Source organism: Heteronotia binoei, chromosome 21, assembly GCF_032191835.1.
Source record: "Heteronotia binoei isolate CCM8104 ecotype False Entrance Well chromosome 21, APGP_CSIRO_Hbin_v1, whole genome shotgun sequence".
Lineage (NCBI taxonomy): Eukaryota > Metazoa > Chordata > Lepidosauria > Squamata > Gekkonidae > Heteronotia > Heteronotia binoei.
This window is the reverse complement of record NC_083243.1, coordinates 159,842,008-159,868,863: the sequence shown is the minus strand read 5'-3', so window position 1 is coordinate 159,868,863 and position 26,856 is coordinate 159,842,008. Positions and strand designations below refer to the sequence as shown.

The following is a 26,856-nucleotide window of genomic DNA, read 5'->3' as shown; positions in this document are numbered from 1 at the left end:
CAGCAGCTCATGAGTAGAGATGCCGATCCCTAGGTGGGAGCAGGCCCTCCCCTGCTTCAGAGCAATCAGAATGGGGGGGGGGAGGAAATGTCTGCTGGGCACTTCATTATTCCCTATGGAGATCGATCCCCATAGGGTATAATAGAGAATTGATCTGGGGGTATCTGGTGCTCTGGAGGGGCTGTTTTTTGAGGTAGAAGCATAGCATCTGACAACTCTCCTCAAAATGCTCTCCAAGTTTCGAAAAGATTGGACTAGGGAGTTCAGTTTTATGAGTCCCAAAAGAAGGTGTCCCATCCTTCATTATTTCTAATGTAGGCAAAGCATTTAAAAGGTGTGCAGTTCCCTTAAACGTGATGGCCAGAACTCCCTTTGGAGTTCAATTGTTCTTGTCATAACTTTGCTTATGGCTCCACCCCCAATGTCTCCTGGCTCCACCCGCAAAGCTCCTGTATATTTCTTGAATTGAACTTGGCAACCCTAGTTTAACAAGCATGTCCCTAGTTTCTTCTGTGAAATATTGGAGAGTATGCATGTTGCTGTGTGAAAGTTGGTAATTTTGCAAAATGATCCAGCTGGAGAGGGGGCTAAAACAGAGACAAACTGTAACTACCTTGCAGCTACTTGGTGATTTTGTGACCCAAAGCAAGATTCCCTACCTTAAATTGTGGCGAATGTTGACTTAGAAGCATTGGGGTAAAAAATTGATCCTTGCAATCTTTGCCATTTGCATGGTTGTGGTGTAGATCTGTTGTGATGTGCAAGAAAGGAGGAAAGCCATTTCCTGGATGCATGGGAAAACAAATGTATTGAAATTCAACAACAATTTCATGTTATACACTCTAAGAAAAACGCTGAGAGAAGTAGCCTTGTCTACGAGACTCTGTGAATTTCAGCAGAATTTTTAAAATGCCTCTCATATGACCACTGCAGAACTCAGTGCCTTTTGTGCAGCAGAAACCATGAGGCTTTGCTGTGAGATTTAGATCCATTCTGCTGCATGGAATATGTGTTTCTGCTGATAAGAATTCATTATGTGGTCCTTTCAGGAACTACAATGCATTCTAGGGAGATAGTTTTGTTTCACAGCCTCTGCAGTTTTGGGGGAGTGCCTGTTACAGGGATTGCAGCACCCTATTGAGGAGATACTGAATTATCCATGTGTCTATTCATTGCAAATCACTGTGTCTCTGTGTGTCCCTCCCCCCAGTCACTGTTATTTTTGCAATGCAACTTCCTTTTTAAATCTATTGTTTTAAAATCTGTACCTTCTTTTATACATGGATGTGTCTACTGTGTTCATCTGACCTTTCTCTAGATAATTAATGGCCACCAATTCTATCATGATGTGTTTGCTTCCCAACTCTGTTTTTTTTTTAAAAAAAATCTGTTATGAAAGTGTGCCCATTATTAGGACATCCCACAGCTTTTGGGATTCTGTTCCGGCTCTTCCAATCCATCATCATTTTGTTGTGTGATAATTTTTGGCTATTCCAAACAGAATGTCTTCTGGCTTACAATTCTTTGAGTACAGCTGCTGCAACTTAATGTTGTATGCTGTACTTACAAAATAAGTGTTACTTGTCCTTTTCACATTCTTTCTTTCCCCACCTTGTACACCAGCAGAAAAAAAATGTGAGTATCTAAATGAACCATACATGCATATATAAGATACAGTATCTCATTAAGAAATTGTAGCGCAGAACATGTGTACAGCAAAAAGGAATAGATTTCATTGGCATTTTAAACATTTTTCATCAGCATGGATGAAATACTTGACTTCTGACTGCTTGCAACAATGCCAGGGTGTAAGCTTACTTCTTTCTGTTAGCAACTGTGTAGTTTAAAAGTGACAATAAATGCCAGAGAACTGTAGATCGCTAAAAACACGCCCTTAACTAGCTTGGGATGATTTTATCTTTAGAAGTCTTTATAGAACAGAGAGGCTGCGGCTGGTCAAGAGTAAAAATAGTTCTGAGTTTTCAATGGCTGCATTCCTGGCTGGAGCCTGAAACCATGAATCAGGACTCAGCACTCAGACTGCACAAGGCTGAGCAAGAGAGCTGGGCTACCAAAGACAGGAGGGGAACGGCTGGCTGCAATGAGTCTGCCCACAGCATCGCTAATCCTTTGGGATGGACCTGTCTTGCTTGTGCAGCCCCAGCGAGGTACTGTGTTTATGGTGTTGTCTGATCGCTGTCTAGTAATATAACACTATAAAAATAATGATCTGAACTTTTGTTTGTTTGTCTTGATCCCATTCCACTTACATGTGGGCACTATGGCTGCCCTTGTTAAAAACTGCCAAGGCTCTTGAACACTGTGCATTGGTTGAAGTAAAGATGAGTCTTCGGACTTCCCAAAGAATGTCTTTATTTGCCAGTGTCCCCAGTTCTTATGAAAACTTTTTCCACCTGTCCGATCCCTTTTCTTATTGAGAATCTAGCCTCTGTGACTGGAATTTCTAGGGCTTCCAAACCGTCGTCATGCTGTTGGGAGTGTGATAAAATTAACACTGCTGCCAAGATGGTTTGAAGCCAAGGAGGTTGCTGAAGATGGGTGGCTCAGTCTGGATTGCAGGGGTATTTATGGGTACTTTAAGAATTAGGTTTTAAATAATGAGAAATACTCCATGCCTAAGTATATGATGGAAGATAATTGGTTAGATAGGAGCATTGATAAAAATTGTTTACAGTTCAATTTTATGTTCAGGTACAAAGTTTAAGGTTATGAATGGGCTTAGACTTGACTAATTCTGTAGTGGAATGAGGCACTGTGACAGAAAACACCTTGTAAAGGTATTGTATTGGTAACGTTGATTCTGTAATTTCCGATTTACACAGTTCTGATAAGACTTCGTTTTGAGGTTGTTTTAGAAAGATGTTGGCAAATTGGAAAGGATTTGAAAAGGTAATAAAAGGATTTGGAAAAGAGTTTAGATAATGTTAACAGCCAAAAAAGAAATGATTATACAAAGCAAGTCATGAAAGAATAAGGGAAAGTTTTGCTGAATGAAAAGTTGATTAAACCATGCCCAACTTTTAAAGGAAAATTGGAAGAAGCAGGAGCACTGCTGTTCAGTATCCACTTGAGGGGTGAACAAAAACTGTTGGTGTAAATTATGGAAAATTAGACATAGGCTGATCATTAGGGTTGGGGGGACCACTCCACAGAAGATCTACTGTGTTAAAGGTGAACCCTTTGTGTAGAAACTGGGCCTTCATGTGCTCAGCAGGTCACCTGTTAGGCTTGGGAGGCCTTAAAAGCAAGATAGCCATCATTCATACCTGAGCAAATAATTGTTACTCTGCTGGGCTGGCAGGAATAGCCCATCTCTTCCTTGGTTTTTTGACAGGGGCTGCAAGGCTAAATGTGAGTTCAGATGTTACAGACCTCATGTATAGGCAACTGAAAAATACTTCTGTGGCAGCACTTCCATATTAGCAGAGTGATATATGTTTGCTTCTCACCTTATGATTTAATTAGTGCAGTCCTGTCAGGCATCACCCTGCTGATGCTAGCCGACACCAGACCTAAATGGAAAGCTCATGTAGAATTATTTCTTTGTCCTGGTTACATGCCACACAGTTTTGACACTATGGCTATGAACCAAACCAGAAGCACACAGCCCTCACCCTTAGTATTCCTCAGTTTGCCCCATCCTTTGTCATAAAGGGACCAGCTGTCACCAGCTTGCCAGGATCATTACCAATCTGCACCTTTTCAGTGTAAGGTAACCTGATCTTCTATGTAGGGCTACAACTCTGACTTCCTTGCGGTTGGGTAAGGACCTCCTCAGACTTCATACTGCCATTGTATTTGGGATATGCTATCTGCGTTACCTGTAATGCTCTTGTTATGATCTTCAACTGTCTTACAGATGAGTAAGGGACTGGTGCAGGATAATCTCATGGCTCCCTGGAGGTTGATGGGATTTATTTCAAGCATGCATGGCTTCAGTCCTTGAAACAAAAAGTTCACATGGACATTTCTTACTGGTAGCAAGTGTCAGGGCTGGTGCATGGGAGTCAGCGAACTAGGCAATTGCCTAGGGTGCCAGCTCCCAGCAGGGGTGGGGGGCGGGTGCCCCTTTCCCGCTTGTGCCATCCCTGAGCCTCTGATTGGGCTCTGAGGGGATGGAGGAGTCCAAAAAAAATGGCGCTTCTCGGTGCCCCCTGAACTCAGAGAGCTCCATGGAAGGGAAGTGCTGCATGTTCTTTCTGGGTGCTGAGGGGTTGGAGGAGCTCCCCTGGCCCCTCAGAGCAGTGGCTGGACTTGATCTTGGGGTGCCTGGGCCAATAGGCTGGGCAGCTGCATGCTCCATTCCTCCCCTTTGTCATTGGGCCTGCATCTGTCCTGCCGCTGCCAGCCTCTCTGATGATGGCCAAAGGCTTTGCTGTGCCATGGCTCGTCTTCCTCTATGCTGCCCCAGTGCCGGAGATGCATTTCTCCTTCAGCAAAGAGGACACCAAGTGGCTCTACCAGCTGCTAGCCAAAGTGGTCAGGTCTGTGAAGGTTCGGCTCAGTGGGCAGGGGAATAGAGCAACCTGGCAACCATTGGAGGCCCCCAACTACCTGGCATGATGATGTCACTGGTGTGCGCGTGCTTTTTTTCTGGGGAGGGGGTGCACATTGGGGTTCTGCCTCAGGTGAGATAAATAGCCAATATTCCTTATTTGAGTATGTCAATATAAAACATTATTCTGGTACACTATTATAAAAGAGAAATACATTGGAATACTGTGGATGTATAGCTATACTCAGTGAGCATACTCAGTGAGTGGCTATTTATCTCATTACATATACTTAACCTATTTTCATTTTATGTATTCTTGTTTTCTAATGGCAGACTTGAATGATGTTTATAATGTATAGATTGATGTTGATAAGTAAATTAGGTGGGCTACAACTAGGAAATACATGTCCTTTTGTGATTTACCGAGGGCGTTTTCGCACTCACCTTCAGCCGGCGCGACCCCCCTCTTCACCGCGCAGGATCTGCGTGGATTTCGCACTAAATGCTGCGGAGCAGCCTTTTGCACCGGAAACTCCCGGCGCAAAAGCCGCTCAAACGTAAACCGCCAAAAAGCAGTTTCCATTTGCGCGGCTTTTGCAACGGGAGTTTCCGGCTCTTCCGGCTGCTCCGCGGCATTTAGTGCGAAATCCGCGCAGATCCTGCGCGGTGAAGAGGGGGGTCGCGCCGGCTGAACGTGAGTGCGAAAACTCCCCTAGATTTGCAGAAACACCAACTGGCAGGAAACTTTATTACCTTTTATGGCTATTCAGACCAAATGGCCAAGCCACAGTTTCACCATGCAATCACAGCCAGTTTGCCCTCTTAATCAACACACTGCATGTATTTCAGCCCACAATACCTGATCCCCTCGTCTGATGAAGTGTGCTTAGAGAGCACACGAAAGCTTACGTTCTGAATAAAACTTGGTTGGTCTTAAAGGTGCACTTGACTCCTGCTTTGCTAATGATATTTTCATAGCGTTCTTCATTTAGGGTTAGGAATCTTACAGTGCATTACCAAGAGAAGATCAAGAATCCTGCATACAGCAGTTCTTTCGAAGGGTGTGTATTATGATGATGATGTGTTTTTCCATTCCCTGTTTCACTATCCAGGCTCCTGCAATACTATATACTTCATGACAAGCTAAGCTTGGGCAAGAATACCATTTCCAAACTTTTTCTTACCATTATCCAAAATAAAAAGGCACACAGAATATTTTTTTTGTGATTGTTTATTTACAGTTTGTACTGTACAATAAGTACTGATAGCATTTTGCAGAACCAAATCCTAAGGGAAAGTGTTTTGATCAGACACATTGTTAAGGCCAGGAATACTGCTCAGCTTGTCCTCTCTCCTTGTAGCTTATAGTGCTCTGAAAAGTTTGCTCGGTTTTCCATTACACTATGGCTGATTTTGTTGTTGTTACCATCTATCATAACTGTAACAAGAGATATTCTGGATAATATAGCAAAGAATAGGGGGAGGTATTTGTGAATTTCCTGCATTGTGCAGGCATTGGACTAGATGACCCTGGAGGTACCTTCCAACTCTATGATTCTATAATTCTAATATTCCTCATGCAAGTCTGATAGTATTATTATCAGCACTACATTGTTAAAATAAAAAGATGCTAAAATTTCTAACTAAAGCATTATTTTACTAGTTAGTGGGGTGGGGCTTACAAACAGACAAGCATATTCTAGGACAGGGGTGTCAAATGACCAGCCCATAGGCCAGAATCAGCCCCCTGGGGCTCTTTTCTCCCCCCTCCCCCCTTCTGTCCTCACCGTTTGAAGCTCCAAGGCTGACAAAGTATGCTGCTCTTTCAGTTCCCTGCCTTTTCTGCCTTGTCTTTACAGGCTGCAGCACAGACAAAACTGCAAGGAATATGTGGAACAGACTCTTCATCAAAGCTATGGGGAGAATATGGAGTGGATTTTTCATTAAGGTCTCTGTCCAGATAGATAGGGCCCAGGGACCTTGATGGAAGATCCATGCCATGTTTTCCTTGCAGCTTTGTCTGTGCTACAATGTGTTTCAAGCTCTTATATAGACAGCTGAAGCTTAGGCTTCCTGGAGTTGTGTCCTTACAAATAAAGGGTTGATGCTCTGAACCAGCTTGCTCAATGGACCTGACCTAATGAGTACTCTAACCTGGGAACCTACTGGAGAGCAGTTACCAATCTGAGTAGACTTGGGGGGCGGGGGAGAAGCTTGCAATGCCATTTCATTTTTTCCCCCATGCTCAGAGCATTTTATATGTTTAGTTTAAAAATTGCATTGCCAAATCTCACTATTCCCCCCTTTCACTTTAAACAAAATCTTGCAAGAGTTTTAATCAAGTTTGTATTTTAAGTTAAAAATAATATCTTTAATTGTGTTTGTCTGTGTCCATTATAAAGTTTATATCTCCGCTACCTCACAATACATTTTCTTGCACACATGGAGTTCCATGAAGTCCCATTTTGTGTCACATCTGGCCCTACTAACAAATGAGTTCAATAGTGTTCTAGGACACTGAGTTCTAGGACACTGATATAAATAGGGCATTTAATTCTGTGCTTTGCGTCCAATGAGTATAAAGGTAACACTTAAGAAAATCTTTAGAATATATATTGCCATTATGTTCAAATAGTTAGGTTATAAATAAGAAGATATTATCTCTACATGTGGTGGACTTTGTTCAGTTGAAATATTTTGTAAAGAAATAATCATCTTGACAATTAGATACATACTTCAATTAGAGATAGCTTGGGAACCTGCTAAGCATCTTATTAGGTTGTTTTAAAGATTTTAGATAAATACAATAATATGGAAGCAAATATTTTGGTTCCTGTTAAAATGCTGATTATTTGTAACTAGTGAAGCCCTATCATTCCATCTTTTCATGAACAAACCTGAGATTTTGTGAATGTGGTTAAACTTATTAATTATATTAAATTGCATGAAGGATAATAAAAACTGGATAACTTTGATTCAAACTGGAATAGATTATTATTTGAAATTTAAGAAAAAATAGTTTCTTTAAGTTATGTTCAGGAATGGGCACAAACTAGGAAAATGTCCTCAAAAGAAAGCAGTACTGTTAAAGTATACCTTATTCCTAAGAGGCCTCTCTGCTTATTCCATGAAAGGAGAAATATTGTGATGAGAAGTTCAGGAGGTTTGTGTTCTGATAAAGATGTTACCCTTTACAGACTGCATTAGCGGCTATTAGAAACAGCATATGTGTTTAGGCATGACTCAAAGTTATCAGTTGAAGCAAGTGGTTCTTGAGAAAGATTAGTTGAAACAAAGGGACAACTGGCCATCCATAGGATGACATAGGAGTTCAAGGGATTGCCTTGTGGTGGTTCTCTTCCTTTCTCCATGGTCAGAGACGGAGAGTGGTGCTTGGCAAGCAGATCTCTTGAATGTGGTGTGCCATAGGGAACATTTCTCTCACCAATAGGGTTGCCAAGTCCAAGTCAAGAAATATCTGGGGACTTTGAGGGTGGAGCAAGGAGACATCAAGGTGGAGCCAGGAGCAAGGTTGCGGCAAGCACGATTGAACTCCAAAGGGAGTTCTGGTCATCACATTTAAAGGGAACGCACACCTTTTAATGCCTTCCCTCCACTGGAAATAACAAAGGATAGGGGTACCTTCTTTGGGGGCTCATAGAATTGGGCCCCCTGGTCCAATCCTTCTGAAACTTGGCGAGTGTTTTGAGGAGAGGCTCCAGATGCCATGCTGCAAGTTTGGTGCCTCTACTTCAAAAAACAGCCCCCCAGAGCCCCAGATACCCACAGATCAATTATCCATTATTCCCTATGGAAATTCATCTCCATGGGGAATAATGGAATGCCCAGAAGAAGTTTCCCTCTCTCCCTCCCCCCCACTTTCTGATGAGCCTGAAGCGGGGTGATGGCCTCCAAACCAGGGGATCCCCTGCTCCCACCTGGGGATTGGCAACCCTACTCACCTATGATGTTTAATATCTACATGCGCCCCCTTGCCCAGTTAGCCTGGGGGTTTGGGCTGCATTGTCACCAGAATGTGGATGACACCCAGCTCTATCTGTTGATGAATGGCCACCCAGACTCCACCTCTGACCTTCTGGCTAGGGCATTGGGGGCTGTGGCTGGGTGTCTGCAGCAGAGCTGGCTAAAGCTTAATCCAGCAAAGATGGCGGTCCTACACCTGAGCCAGAGTGGAGTGGAATTGTGGATCAGGCTCCCAGACCTGGACAGCACAGCACTTGTGCCAGCCCAGAAGGTGGAGCTTGGAGATGATCCTGCATACTTCACTCTCTGTGGAGACCCAGGTAACCACAGTGGCCGAGTTAGCCTTTTATTATTTCTGGCAGATCAGGCAGCTGGCATCCTACCCCTCCCGTCAGGACTTAGGTACAGTGACACATGCAATGGTCACTTCCAGACTGGATTACAGTAATTTGCTCTATGTGGGCTTGCCCTTGAGGCTGATCTGGAAACTCCAGCTGATGCAAAATGTGGTGGCACACCTACAGACTGCATTGCCTCTGCAGGCATGCATTTGACCCGCACTATGCCATTTGTATTTAGAGTTGGGAGTGAGCAGTGAAGTGGCCAAGTTTGTGGATGACACTAAATTGTTCAGGGTGGTTAGAACCAGAGAGGATTGTGAGGCACTCCAAAGGGATCTGTTGAGGCTGAGTGAGTGGGCGTCAACGTGGCAGATGCGGTTCAATGTGGCCAAGTGCAAAGTAATGCACATTGGGGCCAAGAATCCCAGCTACAAATACAAGTTGATGGGGTGTGAACTGGCAGAGACTGACCAAGAGAGAGATCTTGGGGTTGTGGTAGATAACTCACTGAAAATGTCAAGACAGTGTGCGTTTGCAATAAAAAAGGCCAACGCCATGCTGGGAATTATTAGGAAGGGATTTGAAAACAAATCAGCCAGTATCATAATGCCCCTGTATAAATCGATGGTGCGGTCTCATTTGGAGTACTGTGTGCAGTTCTGGTCGCCGCACCTCAAAAAGGATATTATAGCATTAGAGAAAGTCCAGAAAAGGGCAACTAGAATGATTAAAGGGCTGGAACACTTTCCCTTTGAAGAAAGGTTGGAATGCTTGGGACTCTTTAGCTTGGAGAAATGTCGATTGTGGGGTGACATGATAGAGGTTTACAAGATAATGCATGGAATGGAGAAAGAGAAAGAAGTACTTTTCTCCCTTTCTCACAATGCTCACTCGTGGGCATTCGATGAAGTTGCTGAGCAGACAGGTTAAAATGGATAAAAGGAAGTACTTCTTCACCCAAAGGGTGATTAACATGTGGAATTCACTGCCACAGGAGGTAGTGGCGGCCACAAGCATAGCCACCTTCAAGAGGGGTTTAGATAAAAATATGGAGCAGAGGCCCATCAGTGGCTATTAGCCACAGTGTGTGTGTGTGTGTGTGTATAATTTTTTTTGGCCACTATGTGACACAGAGTGTTGGACTGGATGGGCCATTGGCCTGATCTATGTTATGGCTTCTCTTATGTTCTTATGTATTGACTACCTATTGAGTAGTGGGTTCGCTTCAAGGTTTTGGTATTGACCTTCAAAGCCTTGCGTGGCCTGGGACTAGGCTTCCCAATCCCCAGGTCCCAGAGGGGGATCCCCCGGTTTTACAGGCTTCCCCCCTCCCCCAGCCAGCTGGCCAGCGGGGGAAGCCCCACCCCCACAGCCATCATGCACCACCATGAACAATTCTCATAGGGAATGATGGGGAATTGATCCACGGGTATCAGGGGCTCTGGGGGGGCTGTTTTTTGAGATAGAGGCACCAAATTTTCAGTACAGCATCCAGTACCTCTCCCCAAAATACCTCCCAAGTTTCAAAAAGATTGGACCAGGGGGTCCAATTCTATGAGCCCCCCAAAAAGGTGCCCCTATCCTTCATTATTTCCTATGGAAGGAAGGAATTTAAAAAGATGTGCAGTCCCTTTAAATGTGGTGGCCAGAACTCCCTTGAAGTTCAATTATGCTTGTCACACCCTTGCTCTTGGCTCCGCCCCAATGTCTCCTGGCTCCACCCCCAAAGTCTTCTGGCTCCACCCCCAAAGTCCCCAGATATTTCTTGAATTGGACTTGGCAACCCTACCTGGGACTGATATATCTGAGGGACTGCCTCTCCCCATATGTGCCTCAAAGGGCTTTACACACAGTAAATCAATACCTGCTGGTTGTCCCTGGCCTAAGGAACATCCACCTAGCCTTAGCCCGCCTCGCCAGGGAGGGCAGGATATAAGTGGAACAAAATAAAAATAAATAAAATAAATAGGGCCTTTTCTGTCCTGGCCCCAGCATGGTGGAACATGCTTCTGTTAGAGGTCAGGGCCCTGCCAGATCTGTTACCGTTCTCCAGGGCCTGCAAAACAGAGCTGTTCCACCAGGCCTTTGAATGAAGCCGTGGGTGTCCAAATTAAATAAGCCTCCCTTGCTGAAGCATTTGGATGGCCCAGTTAAAGTTTGATGACATCCTTTTGATTTACTGGTTCCAGCTTTGAAACTATTAATTTCAATTAATTTTGTCTCCTGCTCTGAAATCAGATGGTTTTAATTGTTTTATTATTGATTTTAATTGTGTTTTGATCTTGTAATCTGCCCTGAGCCTGTTCATGGGGTAGTGTGGAATAAAAATCCTAAATAAATTAATAAAAATCTGCATTATCCTAAAGTGTTGGATGATGATCTCAAAGATTCAGATTTTAATTTCCACTGGCCATGGAAACTTGCTGGGTGATCTTGGGCCAGTCACACACTCCTAGCATAACCTACTGTGACAGGTTAGGTTCTGTCTCTTCCTAAGAGCACCTAATAGGAACGGAAGAGTTGTTAGTTCAACTGGAGTCAGCAGCAGGGTTGCCAGGTCTGTTTTGGAAAATACCTGGAGACTTTGGGGGTGGATCCAGGAGAGGGCAGGGTTTGGGGAGGGGCAGGGCCTCAGCATTGTACAATGTCAGAGTCCACCCTTCAAAGTTGCCATTATCTCCAGGGGAACTGATCTCAGTCAGCTGGAGATCAGTTGTAAAAGCAGATTCCAGGCCCCACCTGGAGGTTGGCAACCCTGAGAGTCAATGCTGACTGAGGGGAAAAGCAGTAAAATATAAAACAGCGACCCTGTTCACACAGCATGTTGAGTCCGTGTTAAACTGGCCCGGTTCTGTTCCGAATATCTTTATTTCGGATATTATCAATCAGACTGCCGTACTGCAGTTCAAAACACTTCGTGGTGAAACCGTCTTCTGCCATCCACACGATGGCACCATGCAGCTCTTTTTTTCTCCACTATTATGCACATGCGCGCATTATGTGCATGCACATGGGTTAAAGCATTATGTGGTTATGCGGTTATGCACATATCGCTAAGCAATAAAAAAAATGTTGACCATAAACCGGATGTCTGAGGCTCCTTTTGCTCCAGGACAGTCTTCAGACATCCGGAAGTTGGTTGAGAACTATCCAGACGGGGAAACTATGGGTGCGGTCATACGTACCATTAGTGACGACACAGCTCCGTCTGGCTGATGGATTAAATGTGTTCGTTCAGACATCCACATCTGGCAATCGAGCGTCATCCGGGGTCATCCAGGCTTGCTATGCCTGAATGGCGCATTAATTTGACAGCACAGAAAGTCCGGCCCTTTTTCAAAACAGTGGCACAAGATCGTTTTTTTGTTGTTTGGACAGCTCACGCGTGATACTGCCTCCCACCTTTAAAAAAAAAAAAAAAAAAAGCCCCAGCAGACATGCGCATTGCCAGATCATCCGGGAATCTGAGGTGACACTTCTGCTTCTCCAATCAACACAGGATCGGAAGGGGGGGGGGAATGTTATCCCACTATTCAGAACAGGAAAAAAATCTTTTTTTTTTTTCAATGTGGAGGCTTTCAAGATATCATTGTCACTGCCAATTTCTAGGAAAGTAATTCCTGGCAGTTCCTTGGTTTGGATCGGCAACATTAATTCCGAAAACTTTCCCCCTTCCCCCCCTGCCTCTGAAGCAATGTTTGATTTCCCAGCTCCAAACAGTTGGGCGCATGTTCAATGGACCCCCCCCCCCAGAAATCACCATCTGATTACGCATGCTCCAAGAAAAGAGCGTGATAGTATTGGATGTCTGATCGCGCAACAACAGAATGAATCACATTCTTGGATGCCCTGCATTGAATCAATATTCAGCGGTTCAGATTTGAGCGCTACACACCACTTTTAATGGTACGTGTGACCACACCCTATTAGGTGAAACCGGAGAACTCAAAAAACACTGCAAAGGACCAGGTAACAAAATACTCTGGTTCCAAGAAGGATTGGGAGGGGAGGCTACTACGAGTTAATACTGGGAGTCAGATGTTGCTGTCTGATCAGCCACTTTTAATCCAGTATGAAACAGCACCGACAACTGATTATTCTGTGCGTCTGAACAGCCCCAGCAAGTGGCAGAGGAAGCAGGCTGGGAAAAAGTCAGCTTGTAACAAAGAATCCCAAATGTCTGAATATGGTTCAAAAGTTCTAGTGTGGAGAAATTTTATATCCATCCACCTGATTCACTACAGTGTTGCATGTATGCGGTAAAAAAAAGTTAACTCTGTGTTTGTTTAACTCTGCAGGCTGGATGCCTATGGTCTCAGGAAAAGAATCTCTCTCTATCTCTCTCACTCTCTCTCTCACACGCACACACACAGAGAGATTAATCTATAGATACGAATATTTATTAGGAAAAACTGTGACAACTTGTGACTGAAGTAGTAGTTGAATCCCAATCCAAAATAGCTCTGTTCAGTATCTAAGTAAGGGATGATGGTTGAAGGGAATTGGGTTACCCTGTCTGGTGATTTCTCTGAAATGAGTGTATATAAAATGTGTGTGTATGTGGACCTTGTGTATAAAAGGGTCAGGGATCTCTATGTATTTTAGAAGAGGCAAGATGGGTGCCTGACCTACCCATAATCTAGAGGTTGTGGAGGGTGGTAGGTGTGAGTGTGTGAAAAGGGGTCACTTTACAGAGTTGTGAAGTTGTTGTGAGGATAAAAAAGGGGAGAAAAGAATGATGTAAACCACTTTGGTTCCCCCTGGAGTGAAAGGATATAAATGAATTATATAAATACATTCTTTGGAGGTTGGCTGTGCAGCCAAAGCTTCTTCCTGAAGTACCTCCAGTAGTGTTGTGTTTCCCTTCTCCTACACTGCAATGCCCAACAGTATTGTTTCAAGGAGAAAGAAAAATAGCATGGCTTTCTCCATCATAGCAAAGATCTCTTTCTCAATCAGCATACACAATCCTGATCAATAATGTGCTGACTGGATAGTCTGTGGTTATCTCATTTGGATGACCTGAGAGAGCACTAATATGCTGAGGAGAGAAGGCAGTTTGGGCACACATTGATTTTTCATACAGAAAATCCCTTACTTAGGTGCCTAAATAGGCACCATACTCATGCTGGAATGTTGCATTTGGTGATATTTAATGAGCTCTGCTTGCTTTTGGCACTCATAGAATAAGAAATAGCAGAATGTGAGACATGGCAAAAAAAAAAAAAGGAGGCAAGGGTGTTTGGGGGGCTGTTTTAAGAGATGTCTTTGCGTTAATCTCAGAGCTCTTTTCATGACAATGTCATCTAAATTACTGTCGTTATCTTTAAAAAAGAAACTACAGAAGTACATTCCCTCAGTGCTTTTCACTTTGTTCTTGAAAAGCCCCATATACCTTGTCATCATTGATTTCACCTCCAAGGAGCCATTTCAGATGATATTTTCTCTTAACATACAAAGTGTTGTTGACCTTATCTTTGTTACTAATCTGAAACCATCAAGTGCGGCAGGTCTTTCCCATGTGGGGGAGGGAAGAATGGTCTTGTGTCCAGAACTACATTATAAGGGTCAGTTTGTATGGTATATTTAGCAGCTGATGGTGGTGGTAATCCTTTTATGGAACCAATTTCTAAGGGAAAGGCCTACCTGTGGTGATTTTAGAAAATGAAAATTTGAGAGCTAAGAATTACTTCAAGGGGTTGACCCAGCGGTGCTCAACATGGCAAAAACAGAACATATAATGAGGGTATGAAGTTCCAACCTAAGATCAGCATAGGGGTAGTACATAAACACCTAGTTTCTTTAAATGAAACTAAGTCCTCAGGGCCAGATGAATTGCATCCCATGGTTCTAAAAGAGCTTGCGGATGTAATTTCTGAGCCTCTGGCTATTGTTTTTGAGAATCTTGGAGAACAGGAGAGGTGCAGGAAGATTGGAGGTGGGCAAATGTTGTCCCCATCTTCAAGAAGGGGAAAAAAGATGATCCGGGTAACTACCGACCCATCAGCTTGACGTCTATACCTGAAAAAGTTTTAGAACAAATCATCAAACAGTTGGTCCTGGAACTTTTAGAAAGAATGGATGTAATTACTAAGAGCTAGCATGCTTTTCTCAAGAACAAGTCATGTCAGACTAACCTGATCTCTTTTTTTGAGAAAGTGACTACCTTGCTGGATCAGGGGAATGCTGTAGACATTGTTTATCTTTATTTCAATAAGGCTTTGGATAAAGTTCCACATACTATCCTTGTTGACAAGTTGGTAAAATGTGATTTGGTTACTGTTACCGTTAGGTGGATCTGTAACTGGTCGACAGATCGCACCCAAAGAGTGCTTGTGAATGGCTCCTCATCCTCTTGGAGAGGCATGACAAGTGGAGTGCCTCAAGGATCTGTCCTGGGACCTGTATTGTTCAACATCTTTATCAATGATTTGGATGATGGAATAGAGGGAATACTTATTAAATTTGCAGATGATACTAAATTGGGAGGGGTTGCAAACACAGAAGAAGACAGAAATAGGATACAGGATGACCTTGACAGGCTGGAAAACTGGGCTAAAATCAATACAATGAATTTTAACTGGGATAAATGTAAAGTTCTGCATTTAGGTAGGAAAAATCCAATGCATGGTTATAGGATGGGGGAGACTTGTCTTAGCAGTAGTGCGAAAAGGATCTAGGGGGTCTTAGTGGATCATACACTGAACATGAGTCAACAGTGTGATGCGGTGGCTAAAAAGGCAAATGCAATTTTGGGCTGTATCAACAGAAGCATAGTGTCCAGATCACGTGATGTGATGGTATCGCTTTACTCTGCTCTGGTAAGACCTCACCTGGAGTATTGAGTTCAGTTTTGGGTACCATATTTTAAGAAGGATATAGGCAAGCTGGAATGGGTCCAGAAGAGGGCGACAAAGATGGTGAGGGGTCTGGAGACCAAGTCCTATGAGGAAAGGTTGAAGGAGCTGGGGATGTTTAACCTGGAGAGGAGGCGGCTGAGAGGTGATATGATCACCATCTTCAAGTACCTGAAGGGCTGTCATCTAGAGGATGGTGTGGAATTGTTTTCTGTGGCCCTGGAAGGTAGGACCAGAACCAATGGGTTGAAATTAAATCAAAAGAGTTTCCGGCTCAACATTAGGAAGAACTTCCTGACAGAGTGATTCCTCAGTGGAACAGGCTTCCTCAGGAGGTGGTGGGTTCTCCTTCCTTGGAGGTTTTTAAACAGAGGCTGCATGGCCATCTGACAGTAATGAAGATTTATGTGAATTTAGGGGGAAGTGTTTGTGAGTTTCCTGCATTGTGCAGGGGTTTGGACTGGATGACCCTAGAGATCCCTTCCAACTCTATGATTCTATGATTTGACCTCGAGTCAGCTCCTTTGTCCCTAGTTTTTAATTTTATTTTATTTTTTAAATCCTGTATCAAAATAGTATTAAGTGTTTACAACAAGAAAATATTACAATACAGAGTATATATAATACAATAATAAATATTATAATAAATATAATAATATAATACAATTTATAAATATTATAATAAACTAGTATGATTAAATTGAAACTGTTACCAATATGAATAACTAAAGATGTATAATATCCTAAAATAGGGTTGCTAATCCCTAGGTGGGGGCAGGGGATCCCCCAGTTTGGAGGTCCTCTCCCCACTTCAGGGTCATCAGAAAACAGGGGTGGGGAGGGAAATGTCTGCTGGGCACTCAATTATTCCCTATGGAGACTGATTCCCTTAGGATATAATGGAGAATTGATCTGCAGGTATCTGGGTCTCGTAGGGCTGTTTTTTGTGATAGAGGCACCAAAATTGCAGCATAGCATCCAGTGCCTCTCCCCAAAATACCTTCCAAGTTTCAAAAGGATTGGACAAGGGGGTCCAGTTCTATGAGTCCCCAAAGAAGGTGCCCCTATCCTTCATTATTTCCATGGAGGGAAGGCATTTAAAAGTTGTGCAGTCCCTTTAAATGTGATGGCCAGAATTCCCTTGGGAGTTCATTTAGTCATAACCTTGCTCCTGGCTCCACCCCAAAGTCTCCTGGCTCCACCCCCAAAGCCCCCAGATATTTCTTGAATTGGACTTAACAACCCTACCCTAAAATTAGCAATTCTAAATTTAAATCTAAATCTAGGTTTAGATTCCTAGTTTGTTTTGGATTTGATCTTTTTATAATATGCTCTGTTTTGTATTGTTTTTATGATGCTGTTTTGATAGCCTCTAGAAGGCCAAAAAAGTATATATAAGAATTCAAAGGGTCACCTGAAAGAGTAAAGGTTGTTGTCTTGCATGAGGAAGTGATCACCTGATCAACATCATGGATAGTGAATTCCCCAAAAGATGGATTCTGGGCAAGAACATCAGTAATATCTCCACACTTTGGTATAACATTATTTGTAACACTGCAATCAGTAACAGTAGTCACACATAGGCCTGGGTAGTTTAATGGCTCATGCTTCGTAGTCTGTGTAAACAATGTTATATATGAGCAAAGTTTAGCCATACAGCAGATGAACTTCCATGAACAAGTCCCACATTGGGTATTTAGAAATGCAGCAATACAGTTATGTTATACACATGCATGGAGATTTCATTGATGTTATTTCTAGGAAACCAGTCTGAGTCAGGAGAGAGGAGACAGGAAGAACAGCTATTGAGCATAGCCTTGGATAGTATGGTATAGTAGCAATACTGCATTAGGCAATGCGGTTAACTCCTCAGAGGCCTGTAGCTTGAAATATTTCATTTAAGCAAGAAAAAAACTGAAGGCTCATGCATATGCAGTAAGACAGGTCTGTCTATTGATAGATGTGTGCTGCAAGTCTCTGCTGGCAGATGAGGTACTATACAGCAGAGAGCACGTCTGTGAGCTGTGTATTGTCTCCTTCAGTTTGAACATATGTTAGTGTGATGTGTAACCATCTCCCATTCTAAGTAGCAGCTCGGGGAGGGAGGGGGATGTGCAGGCTTGTCTATTTCCAGCTAGCAGTTTCACTACAGAGTGTAAGGCTCGCTCAATTATGGATCATGAGCTAAGAAATCTGTCACATGAGATGTGTATGTGCTGATTGCATTTTTCCTGCTTATGGGACTTCGGCATAGTTAATTGCTGAGGCTGTCTTATCCTGGCAATGGATAGTTTTTTGAGAAGAGCAAAATGTTCATTCTCATCATGGGTAGCTTTATCTGCTCGAAGGTGAGTTAATGGAATATTAAGAAGTAGAAGATGAGCTTACCTCGAGAGTGAATAATGAGAGTGGAATAGTGACAAAAATCTCTTGCGTTTCTGAAGTTGTAAGCACAGCTGAAAGTTAATGCTACTTTGAGAAAAGTTCACTCGGGAATCTATCTAACAGGGATGCTTAGTAATCATTTTAGCTTCAATTATATAAAGCCACATAAAGTATTTGCTTGGAAATCCTAGTATCGTAAATACGGATGGCAGGTAGTAAAATAAATTGTCTCGTAAAGTGATGCTACAAGGCAAGGAAATGAAACACAAAGTCCTGCAGTTTGTGACCAAGGTGTGAGAGAGGCAAAAGTAGCCATCTCTTCCAAATTGCTTTCCTTTCTTCACTTGCTACCTTTGTTAGGGTCATCTTGGTTTGGTATGGGGAAACTATGTGTGTGTTGGCAGGCAAGCTGGCAGATGGGTCAGGATAATAATCTGGGCCCGCCTACTAACTTTGCTATGCACGCATCATAATATTGTTTTGTGATGCATCAGTATCTTACCTCAGGATGTGACTAATTTAGCTATGGCTTTCATCCTGCCCTTCAGTTATCCTTTCCTACGGTTGCTGGAAAGCCTGGCCTGCTTGTGGCAAAAAGTAGGGGGAAACTATGTTGCCAAGGCACAACCAACTTATGGCAACCTCAACAATGAGGTTTCAAGATAAGAGATGAGCAGAGGTAGTTTGCCATTGCCTTCCTCCATATAGCGACCCTGGTTTTTCCTTGGTGGCCTTCCATGCAAGTCCTGACTGTGGCCAACCCTGCTTAGCTCCCAAACTCAAGCCACACAGGATTATTCATGCTTCTGGCAAACAAAAAGTAATTGATTTTTCTCCAGGGATGGTTAAGAAGTAACTTCCGGGGCCACTTTTTAAAAGTTCTGTTGTTGTTCAGTATATATACCATTAGCATTTCCATAAATAATAATAATAATAACTTTTTATTTGTATCCCGCCCTCCCCGCAAGCAGGCTCAGGATGGCTCACAACATGTAAATACAGTATACAATAAAACCATGTGCAATCAATTATAAATTCATATACAATTTCAGTTATAAAATCATCCTTAAAATCATTAAAAATTACATTAGACTTAAGATTATGGTGCTATAATTAAGATCTTTCATAAAATCCAGTGATTAAAACATAAAACATAGAACATATCCAGCAGGACTTTCTTGGCTCGGTATTATGTGAAGGCTGTTTTAAAGAGGTGGGTCTTACAGGCCCTGCGGAATTGATCTAAGCATCGCAGGGCCCGTACCTCCTCCGGGAGTTGGTTCCACAGTAGGGGGGCCACTATAGAGAAGGCCCGATCCCGGGTGGACTTCAATCTGGCCTCCCTTGGCCCAGGGATATTCAGCTGGTTCTTTCCAGCTGACCTCAGCGCTCTCTGGGGTTCATGCGGGGAGAGACAGTCCCTCAAGTAGACAGGTCCTCGGCCATATAGGGCTTTAAAGGTAATAACCAGCACCTTGTAACGAACTCGGTACGCCACCGGCAGCCAGTGCAGTCCGCGCAGCCCCGGCTGTATGTGCTCCCATCTTGGGAGCCCCAACAGCAGCCTAGCCGCTGCGTTCTGTACCAGCTGCAGCCGCCGAGTTCAGCACAGGGGCAGCCCCATGTAGAGGGCGTTACAGTAGTCCAGTCTCGTGGTGACCGTAGCATGGATCATCGTTGCTAGGTCCTGGCGCCCAAGGAAGGGGACCAACTGCTTCGCCCGTCGAAGATGAAAAAACGCGGACTTGGCAGTGGTCGCTATCTGTGCCTCCATTGACAATGAAGGCTCCAGAAGAACCCCCAAGCTCCTGACTCTATGGGCCGCTTTCAGCGGTACACCGTCAAAAGCCGGAAGGGGGATTTCCCCCCCCCCCCCCGGGCACCACGGCCCAAGCAAAGGAACCCTTGTGTACTACTTCCTTTAAAGGTCTCATGACCAGTGTCCCCTCTAAGCTGAGTTAGTGTGAGCTAGCTCACAGATTTTTAGCCTCCGGTTCACACAGTTTTGTCAGCTCAGGAAGGATGTCCCCAGAGCACACTAATTTGTACAGGAACTCACAACTTTAATGGCAGTAGCTGCCCTTGTAGGGCAGGAGGATCCAATTGACCCTGAGGAGGGATGGACTTCCCAAGGTGGATTATAAATACTCAAGATGCAAGGAAGAATCTCTCTTTATGGCTTCTGACCAGGGAGCCACATGCCTTGCAAGACTAAGCTTTTACCTAGGGACTCCATCTTGTTCATGTGGCAAAGGACAACAGCAAGAAGACTTAACCATGAGAATTAAGGTAATGCACAACTTTGAACTACACACTTTCAAGTAAAGCTAACCTGTTTTATATAAATATCATTTAGGAAGTACCTAGTGTAGGGAAAGAAGTCCATGTGTTTTCCACTTTATTTTGTTCCTTTGCTCAGCCTAAAAATCTTGAACAAAATATGTGTAAGCCTTTTATTCATTTGTTAAACTCCCTTATGTTTATAAATGCTCAAAGCCTGATCTGGAAAAACACCAGCTGAGGAGTGGCAATGGGGAGGGGCAGCAGAGAAGCTTGCCATCTCTGGAGCTTGAATTTGTAAAGCTGCAATAGGCCCACGAGCAAGTCTGCTTTCTTCTCCCTCTCTCTTGCTTCCTTCTGCTTCACAGCTTGCTTTGCCAGGCTTGCTCAATCTCACAGGAGCTACCAAGCAAAGCCTTTATTTTCTCCATTGGCTGAGGCTCCTTTCTTGGGGAGGAAGGGGGGGATAGGAGAGCTTGCTTTGACAGGCTCTCAGTTGCACAGCAGAGCTACTGAGTCAAGCCTCTTTTCCTTCTATTGGTTGAGGCTCCACCCCTCTCATCCCCTGGGGAGGAAGAGAAAGAGCTACAGCTTCCTTTGCCCAGTTCCTTCAATCACATGGGAGAGATACAAAATATTTGTGTTTGTCTGTATTCTTTATAAAGTCTATAGCTCCACTACCTGGTATTACATTTTATGACAACCATGGCCCTGTCTGACAAGGTCTCAATTATGTCAGATCCAGCCCTTATAACAAAGGAGTTCTACACCCCTGGCCTGGAGCATCCCAGACTAGTGTTCATTGAGCTGCTGCTTAAAGGTTGCCAGTGAGAGGGAGTTCACCACCTCTGTTGGTAGCTGATTCCACTGTAGAACAGCTCTTACTGTAAAAAAGTTGTTCCTAATATCCAGTCAATACCTTCCCACCCTTAATTTAAACCCATTGTTATGAGTCCTCTCCTCTGCTGCCAACAGGAACAGCTTCCTTCCCTCCTCTAAGTGACAGGCCTTTAATACTTATGGAAAGCAACCATGTTCTTCCTCAACCTCCTTTTCTCCACACTGAACATTCCAAAGTCCCTTAACCTTTCCTCATAGGGCTAGACATATGTCTCTGCCTGGTAGAAGATACTCAGAGGCGTTCGTGGCAGTGGGTGGATACCAGCTTGTTTTTGGCACCCCTGGGCAGCAACGGGGCAGGGGTCACATCACCAGGCAGAGACCTGAGATGGCTGCAGGCAGGGCTTTTTTTGTAGCAAGAACTCCTTTGCACATTAGGCCACACACCCCTGATGTAGCCAATCCTCCAAGAGCTTACAATAGGCCCTGTAATAAGAGCCCTGTAAGCTTTTGGAGGATTGGCTACATCAGAGGTGTGTGGCCTAATATGCAAAAGAAAAAAAGCTACAAAAAAAGCTCTGGCTGAAGGTTTTCTCTGACCTCCCAAGGGCCAACAAGAAAGAACAGGAGTGGCTTACAAGTCAGTTCCTTTGCATTCCCCATTTTGTCAATGTGTGCAGTGCTTCTTCTCTAGTTAATGAAACACAGAACACGTTTTGGTTCACAGCCCGCCTACAAAACTCCTCTGTTCGTAATTCCAATGACAACTTCTACATGGATCCTAAGTGGCTTACAACATAGATCTTCTCACAAAAAGCCAATGAGGTAGGCTCATTTGAGGAAGTGTGACTGGCCAAATGGCCCGGTGAGCTACCATGACTGAGTGGCGATGTGAACCGGGATCTTCCATTTCCCAGTTTGTCACTCTAACCATTGTGCTACACTACTTGTTTTTAATAAACTTTTTGTAACTAGAGGAAACAGGAAATTACTCAGACTTTAAAAAAAAGTTATTTGCAATATAGTACATTTCTATTTTAAAACAAATTACTCAAATTAGGTTTTATGCTAAACCAAACAAGCAAATCCTTCTGCCTTCAACTTGTCTCATTCCTGAGATGAGATTTCTGTGGGATTGTTTCATTAGTCTTGTTGAAGTGTAAAACTCAGTCTGAAAATAGTCTTAACAGATGGGAAGAGAAATGCAGAAGTCTAGTTATACTACATCTCTGTGTCTGTTATTCAGACAGATGCCCTTTTTGTTCACCTTGTACATCTGTAGCCTTAGCAGCAGGTGCTACTTCCAGACAGCTGAACAATGAGGACTACTTCTTGTGTTTAAAGGAAGGGGGAGGAAGAGAGGACATCCTGACTGGGGTGGTGGTGGTGGTGGGGAGATGAACCTTTCAACTCTGCTTGGTTAAGAAAAAAATATGAGTAGAGAGGTTTCTTCCATGCAGCTCATATCAATTTTATGTGAGCTTCCTTGTTCTGAAAGATAAGAACACAAGTTCTCTGTAAATAGGAACCACTGAATAAAATTAATAGCGTAGTAGGTGAGAAATGAATAATTTTTTGTGCACCATTTTTAGAGGCTGGTGACTTGCATACTATTATCAACAACCCTTCGGATCTGAGTCCTTTCTATCATCAGGCTTGGTGGCCTTTGCGGAGTCAAACCACTTGGGACCAATGTTCCCTCTAAGCTACGGAGTCTTGTGAGCAAAAATTCTTCTTTGTGAGCTATTGGCATTAAAGTTGTGAACTGCTGCATAAATTAGTGTGCTCTGGGGTCATCCTTCCTGAGTGAAGACAAAAATGTGTGAGCTGGAGGCTAAAAATCTGTGAATTAGCTAACTCAGCTTAGAGGGAACACTGCATGGGACCCACTTGTATGGGGAACAGTTGTGCTTTCAGTTCTTAGAAACATGCTGTTGGCATAAATTGTTCTTCAGTGAGTATTGATCATAGAGCCAAGATTTGACATGTGAATAGCATGTTCTTTGTTTTAAGACACTTGATTTTATCAAATGAAGTACAGTGGGAGGGGCAAATGCATCAGTTTAATACCCCCTAGGTAGGTTGGTGCTGTTCCCTAGCGTAGAAGAGAGCTGGTAAAAAGCATTATACCTTGGGTGTGGCAGATTGTAGATAATGGTATTGGATGAGGCTGCACAGGCCATCACCTTCTCACTCTGCAGTATAGCACTCTGTCCCACATGGTTGTTAGTGTGAGTCCCATGACCTAAGAGATTCAGTTTTTGAATTCTAGATTGCAGACATAAATTCTTCTGAAGAAAATGGCTGCTTCGGAGGGTGATCTGTCTGGCCTTATATTTTGCTGAGGTCCCTCCCCTCCCCTCCCTCCCTCTCCACGCTCAACGTCCAACCTAGAGGTGGCAGATCTAGCCTTTGGAGGTGGAATATATCACACATTATTTAGAGTGTACGCTGGCTGGTCTGTGGTCCTGTGGCACAGAGGCATCAGTGGAAGCCAGAGGAGGTCTCACCTACTGGGCTCAAGGCAGCAGCTGCTCCAGGACAGGGTGGGGCACCTTTGCAGGACAGCAGTAGCAGTCTGATGGGCCCAGCAGGAGTGGGGGTGCACCACCTTCTAGAGCTCCCACCAGGCAGCAGCTGAGCATAGCAGCAGGATCCGCAAAGTGGCTCACAAGATAAAAACATCACAACATTAAAAAAAAAAACCTCCAGAAAATCATTATACAAAACAACAAAACTCCAATAAAATTAGGCTACATAAATAACATCATACATTCAACAGCTGAGATGAGATATCATGAGATGGAGATTTTTGTGATCCAGGAAAGAGAAATAATGTTTTCATTTAGTTGGTTGTCCTACTAAAGGCTATTTCATATGTTAATGATTAAGAATATATAAACTTACAAAGGATAATATCCCTCTACGCTAGTTATCTTTCCCCTCTGTTCTGTCCCATTCTCCCCACCCCTCTACACACACACACACACACACACACACACACATTGGCCAGCAGAAAGATTCTTTTTTCTAAATAGGGAGGTTACATTCTTTGCTGTCTTGGCTAATAACCCTTGATACATTTCTCCTCTATATTTTTATTAGCCTGCTAAGCTAGTGGCTATCATATCTATGCAATGGGTTCCATAAATTGGTTATGCAAAGTGTGATGAAAAACTCCCTTTTGGTGTCCAGAACCTTCTGGAAGTCTGCCCTAAAGTCCTAATATTCTGAGTGAGAAAGAGATAATAATTTATTTCTGTGCTCTACACGTGCAGTACTCTAGTAGTGCCTGGGGAGACCTTGTTTTGTGCCCCTTCTTTTGTGTACATATCCCACAGATGGGGAGAAGGGATCATAGCCAAATTGCACAAAGTACATACTTTGCATATATAAGGTTTTTATCCCTGACATCTTTAGGATAATAATAAGAAAAAAAAACTACTTGTCACTCTGGAGAGCCATTGCCATTCAGAATAAGCAATAACCAGCTATATAACCAATGATATAAGGCACCCTGGTATAAGGCAGCTGTATGGCCCAGGAACCGCTAGACTCCAGGTATCAGTTTATATTCCCCAGGGGGTGGGGAGCTACTCTCTGAAGCCAAATAAATCTCTTTGTGGGCTAGTAGGTAAGGAAAATACTGAACATGAATGATGGACGGTTATATAAAACTTTTCAAAATTCTTCCCGAAGGAATTGTTTTCAAGTTCCTTTTTTCCTTTTAGAACCTTTCCAGGAAGCAGCAAGTCAGTCTCATCTAGTTCAACATAAAGATTTAAAACTCCAGAGTGTATTACTATCCTATAAAGGATAAAGATTACTGAAATAGCTTTGTGAGTTTAGCAATGAAGCAGACTTTTAATATTTGATGAATTCTGTGAGAACTACCGTTATGGACTTTTCACTTTATAGCTAACTGGTTAACCCTGAGACATACACACATACACACTAATCAACTCTAGAGGTTTTTTCCCCCCCAAGTATGGGAGAGGAAGGTCTCTGTGAGCGAGAAGTACTTGATTTTTTATATAGATGGGCAAAAAGCTCTTTGTGATGGTGTGGAAAGGATGCTGGACTTGCATGAGAAAAGCGGGATATAAATAAAGCAAACAAACAAATAGTGACCAAGCCAAGAGCAAAGCATTGTAGTAATCAATAGTGGTAAGAGGAAAAGGAATAAATTTTTGTGATTTTAGGGATGCCAGTTCCCAGATGGAAAAAGCAGATCCTCCAATTTCACAGGCTCCTGTCACGACTAGTCACCTGGTGGGAAAACTCCACTCCCAAGCCCCACAAGAGTGACCACCAATGGCCACCCCTCTCCCTCCCCTCTTGCCAGCTTTAAAGAGCCCTTCAGCTGATCAGCAGGAGCATATGGCCTGCCCATCACCCAGAGGGTCCTTTAAATCTTGCAGGAGAGTGGGAAAGGGGCAGCTTCCAGCTGCATGCCTGAACTCCAAGCGGTGAATTCACCACTGGAATTCAGGTGCATGTGGCTTCCTGCTTTCTTGTAAAAGGCATTTAAAAGGTCACTTTAAATGCTGTTTAAAAGAAGAGTGGTGGCGCACCTTAACTCCAGCAGTAAATTCACCACTTGGAGTTCAGGTGTGTGTGGCCCCCATTTCTTGCAACAGCATTCAGAGGTTTCATTAAATACTGTTTGCAAGAAGCATGGGAGGGATGCCTTTATTCCAGTGATGAATTTGCCAGTTGAAGTTCAGGTGTGTGGGGTGCCAGTCCCCAATGTGATGATGTCATAATGTTGGAGACTTCCCTGCCCCCTCCACAAACACTTCCCAAAGTCCCCTGCCAGGACTGAGGCAGGACCTGGCAACCCTATTGAAGGTGCAATCCAATAAAATAGGAGAAATGACAAGATATAAATGCAAGTCCTGGGCTATGGTTTGAAGGCCACTGATGCATAGGGCTGCCAAGCTGCCGTCCAGGTGGGAATCTCCCGCCCAGGAGGTTCTCAACCCGCTGGCCCACATTGGGTCGGTGGAGGGCACCTTCCCCTGTGTCGCTGGTGTGATGATGTCACCTGGAAGTGATATCATCAAAATAGCGGCACCTGTGCATGGCCGCTCTAGGTGTTTCTGGAAAAACTCTATGGTTTTCCTGGACACTCTAGCCATTTTTTGGGGGGTAAAACTCTATGGTACAATAGGTATCATAGAGTTTTAACCTCCCAATTGGCTAGAGCGTCCCCGTACGGGCGCTGCCATTTCGATGACATCACTTCCAGATGACGTCATTTCGTCATGCGGGCATCACGCACGCAAATGTCCCCCGCCGGGGGATGAAGAGAACTTGGCAACCCTACTGATGCAGCCACTTTGCAGGCCTGGATCTGGTCAGGGCCTGGATGGAAGATCTCCTGGAAATCTTAAGCAAGCTGTTTTGAATGCCATCATGGAAGAAAGGTGGACTAGAAATAAAATAAATAAATGTTTATTTATTTGAAATATTTATAAGCTGTCCAGTGCCCAAGGAAGCTTACACAATGTTAACAGTCTAGTACCTAAGAATGTAAAGTCAGCTATAAAAATGGTTTGTATATGTAAATAAACAGTTTATATATGTAAATAAAATGTAAGACTTGGGCTTGTCAAAAACAAATTTTGTAAATTTTTTAAAAAATTATCCA

The 26,856-nt window shown here is 43.5% G+C and overlaps 1 protein-coding gene across 1 annotated transcript in view; it reads left to right on the top strand.

The window, feature by feature from the left end:
- Positions 1–1,947: 1,947 nt before the first annotated feature.
- LOC132590232 (tetraspanin-4) overlaps positions 1,948–26,856 on the top strand; it is a 487,277-nt gene continuing 462,368 nt past the window's right edge. The window contains exon 1 of the mRNA XM_060263204.1: positions 1,948–2,168. Within this exon, the coding sequence (XP_060119187.1) occupies positions 2,102–2,168 (67 nt within the window). The 5' untranslated portion in view covers positions 1,948–2,101. The remainder of the gene's footprint in view (positions 2,169–26,856) is intronic.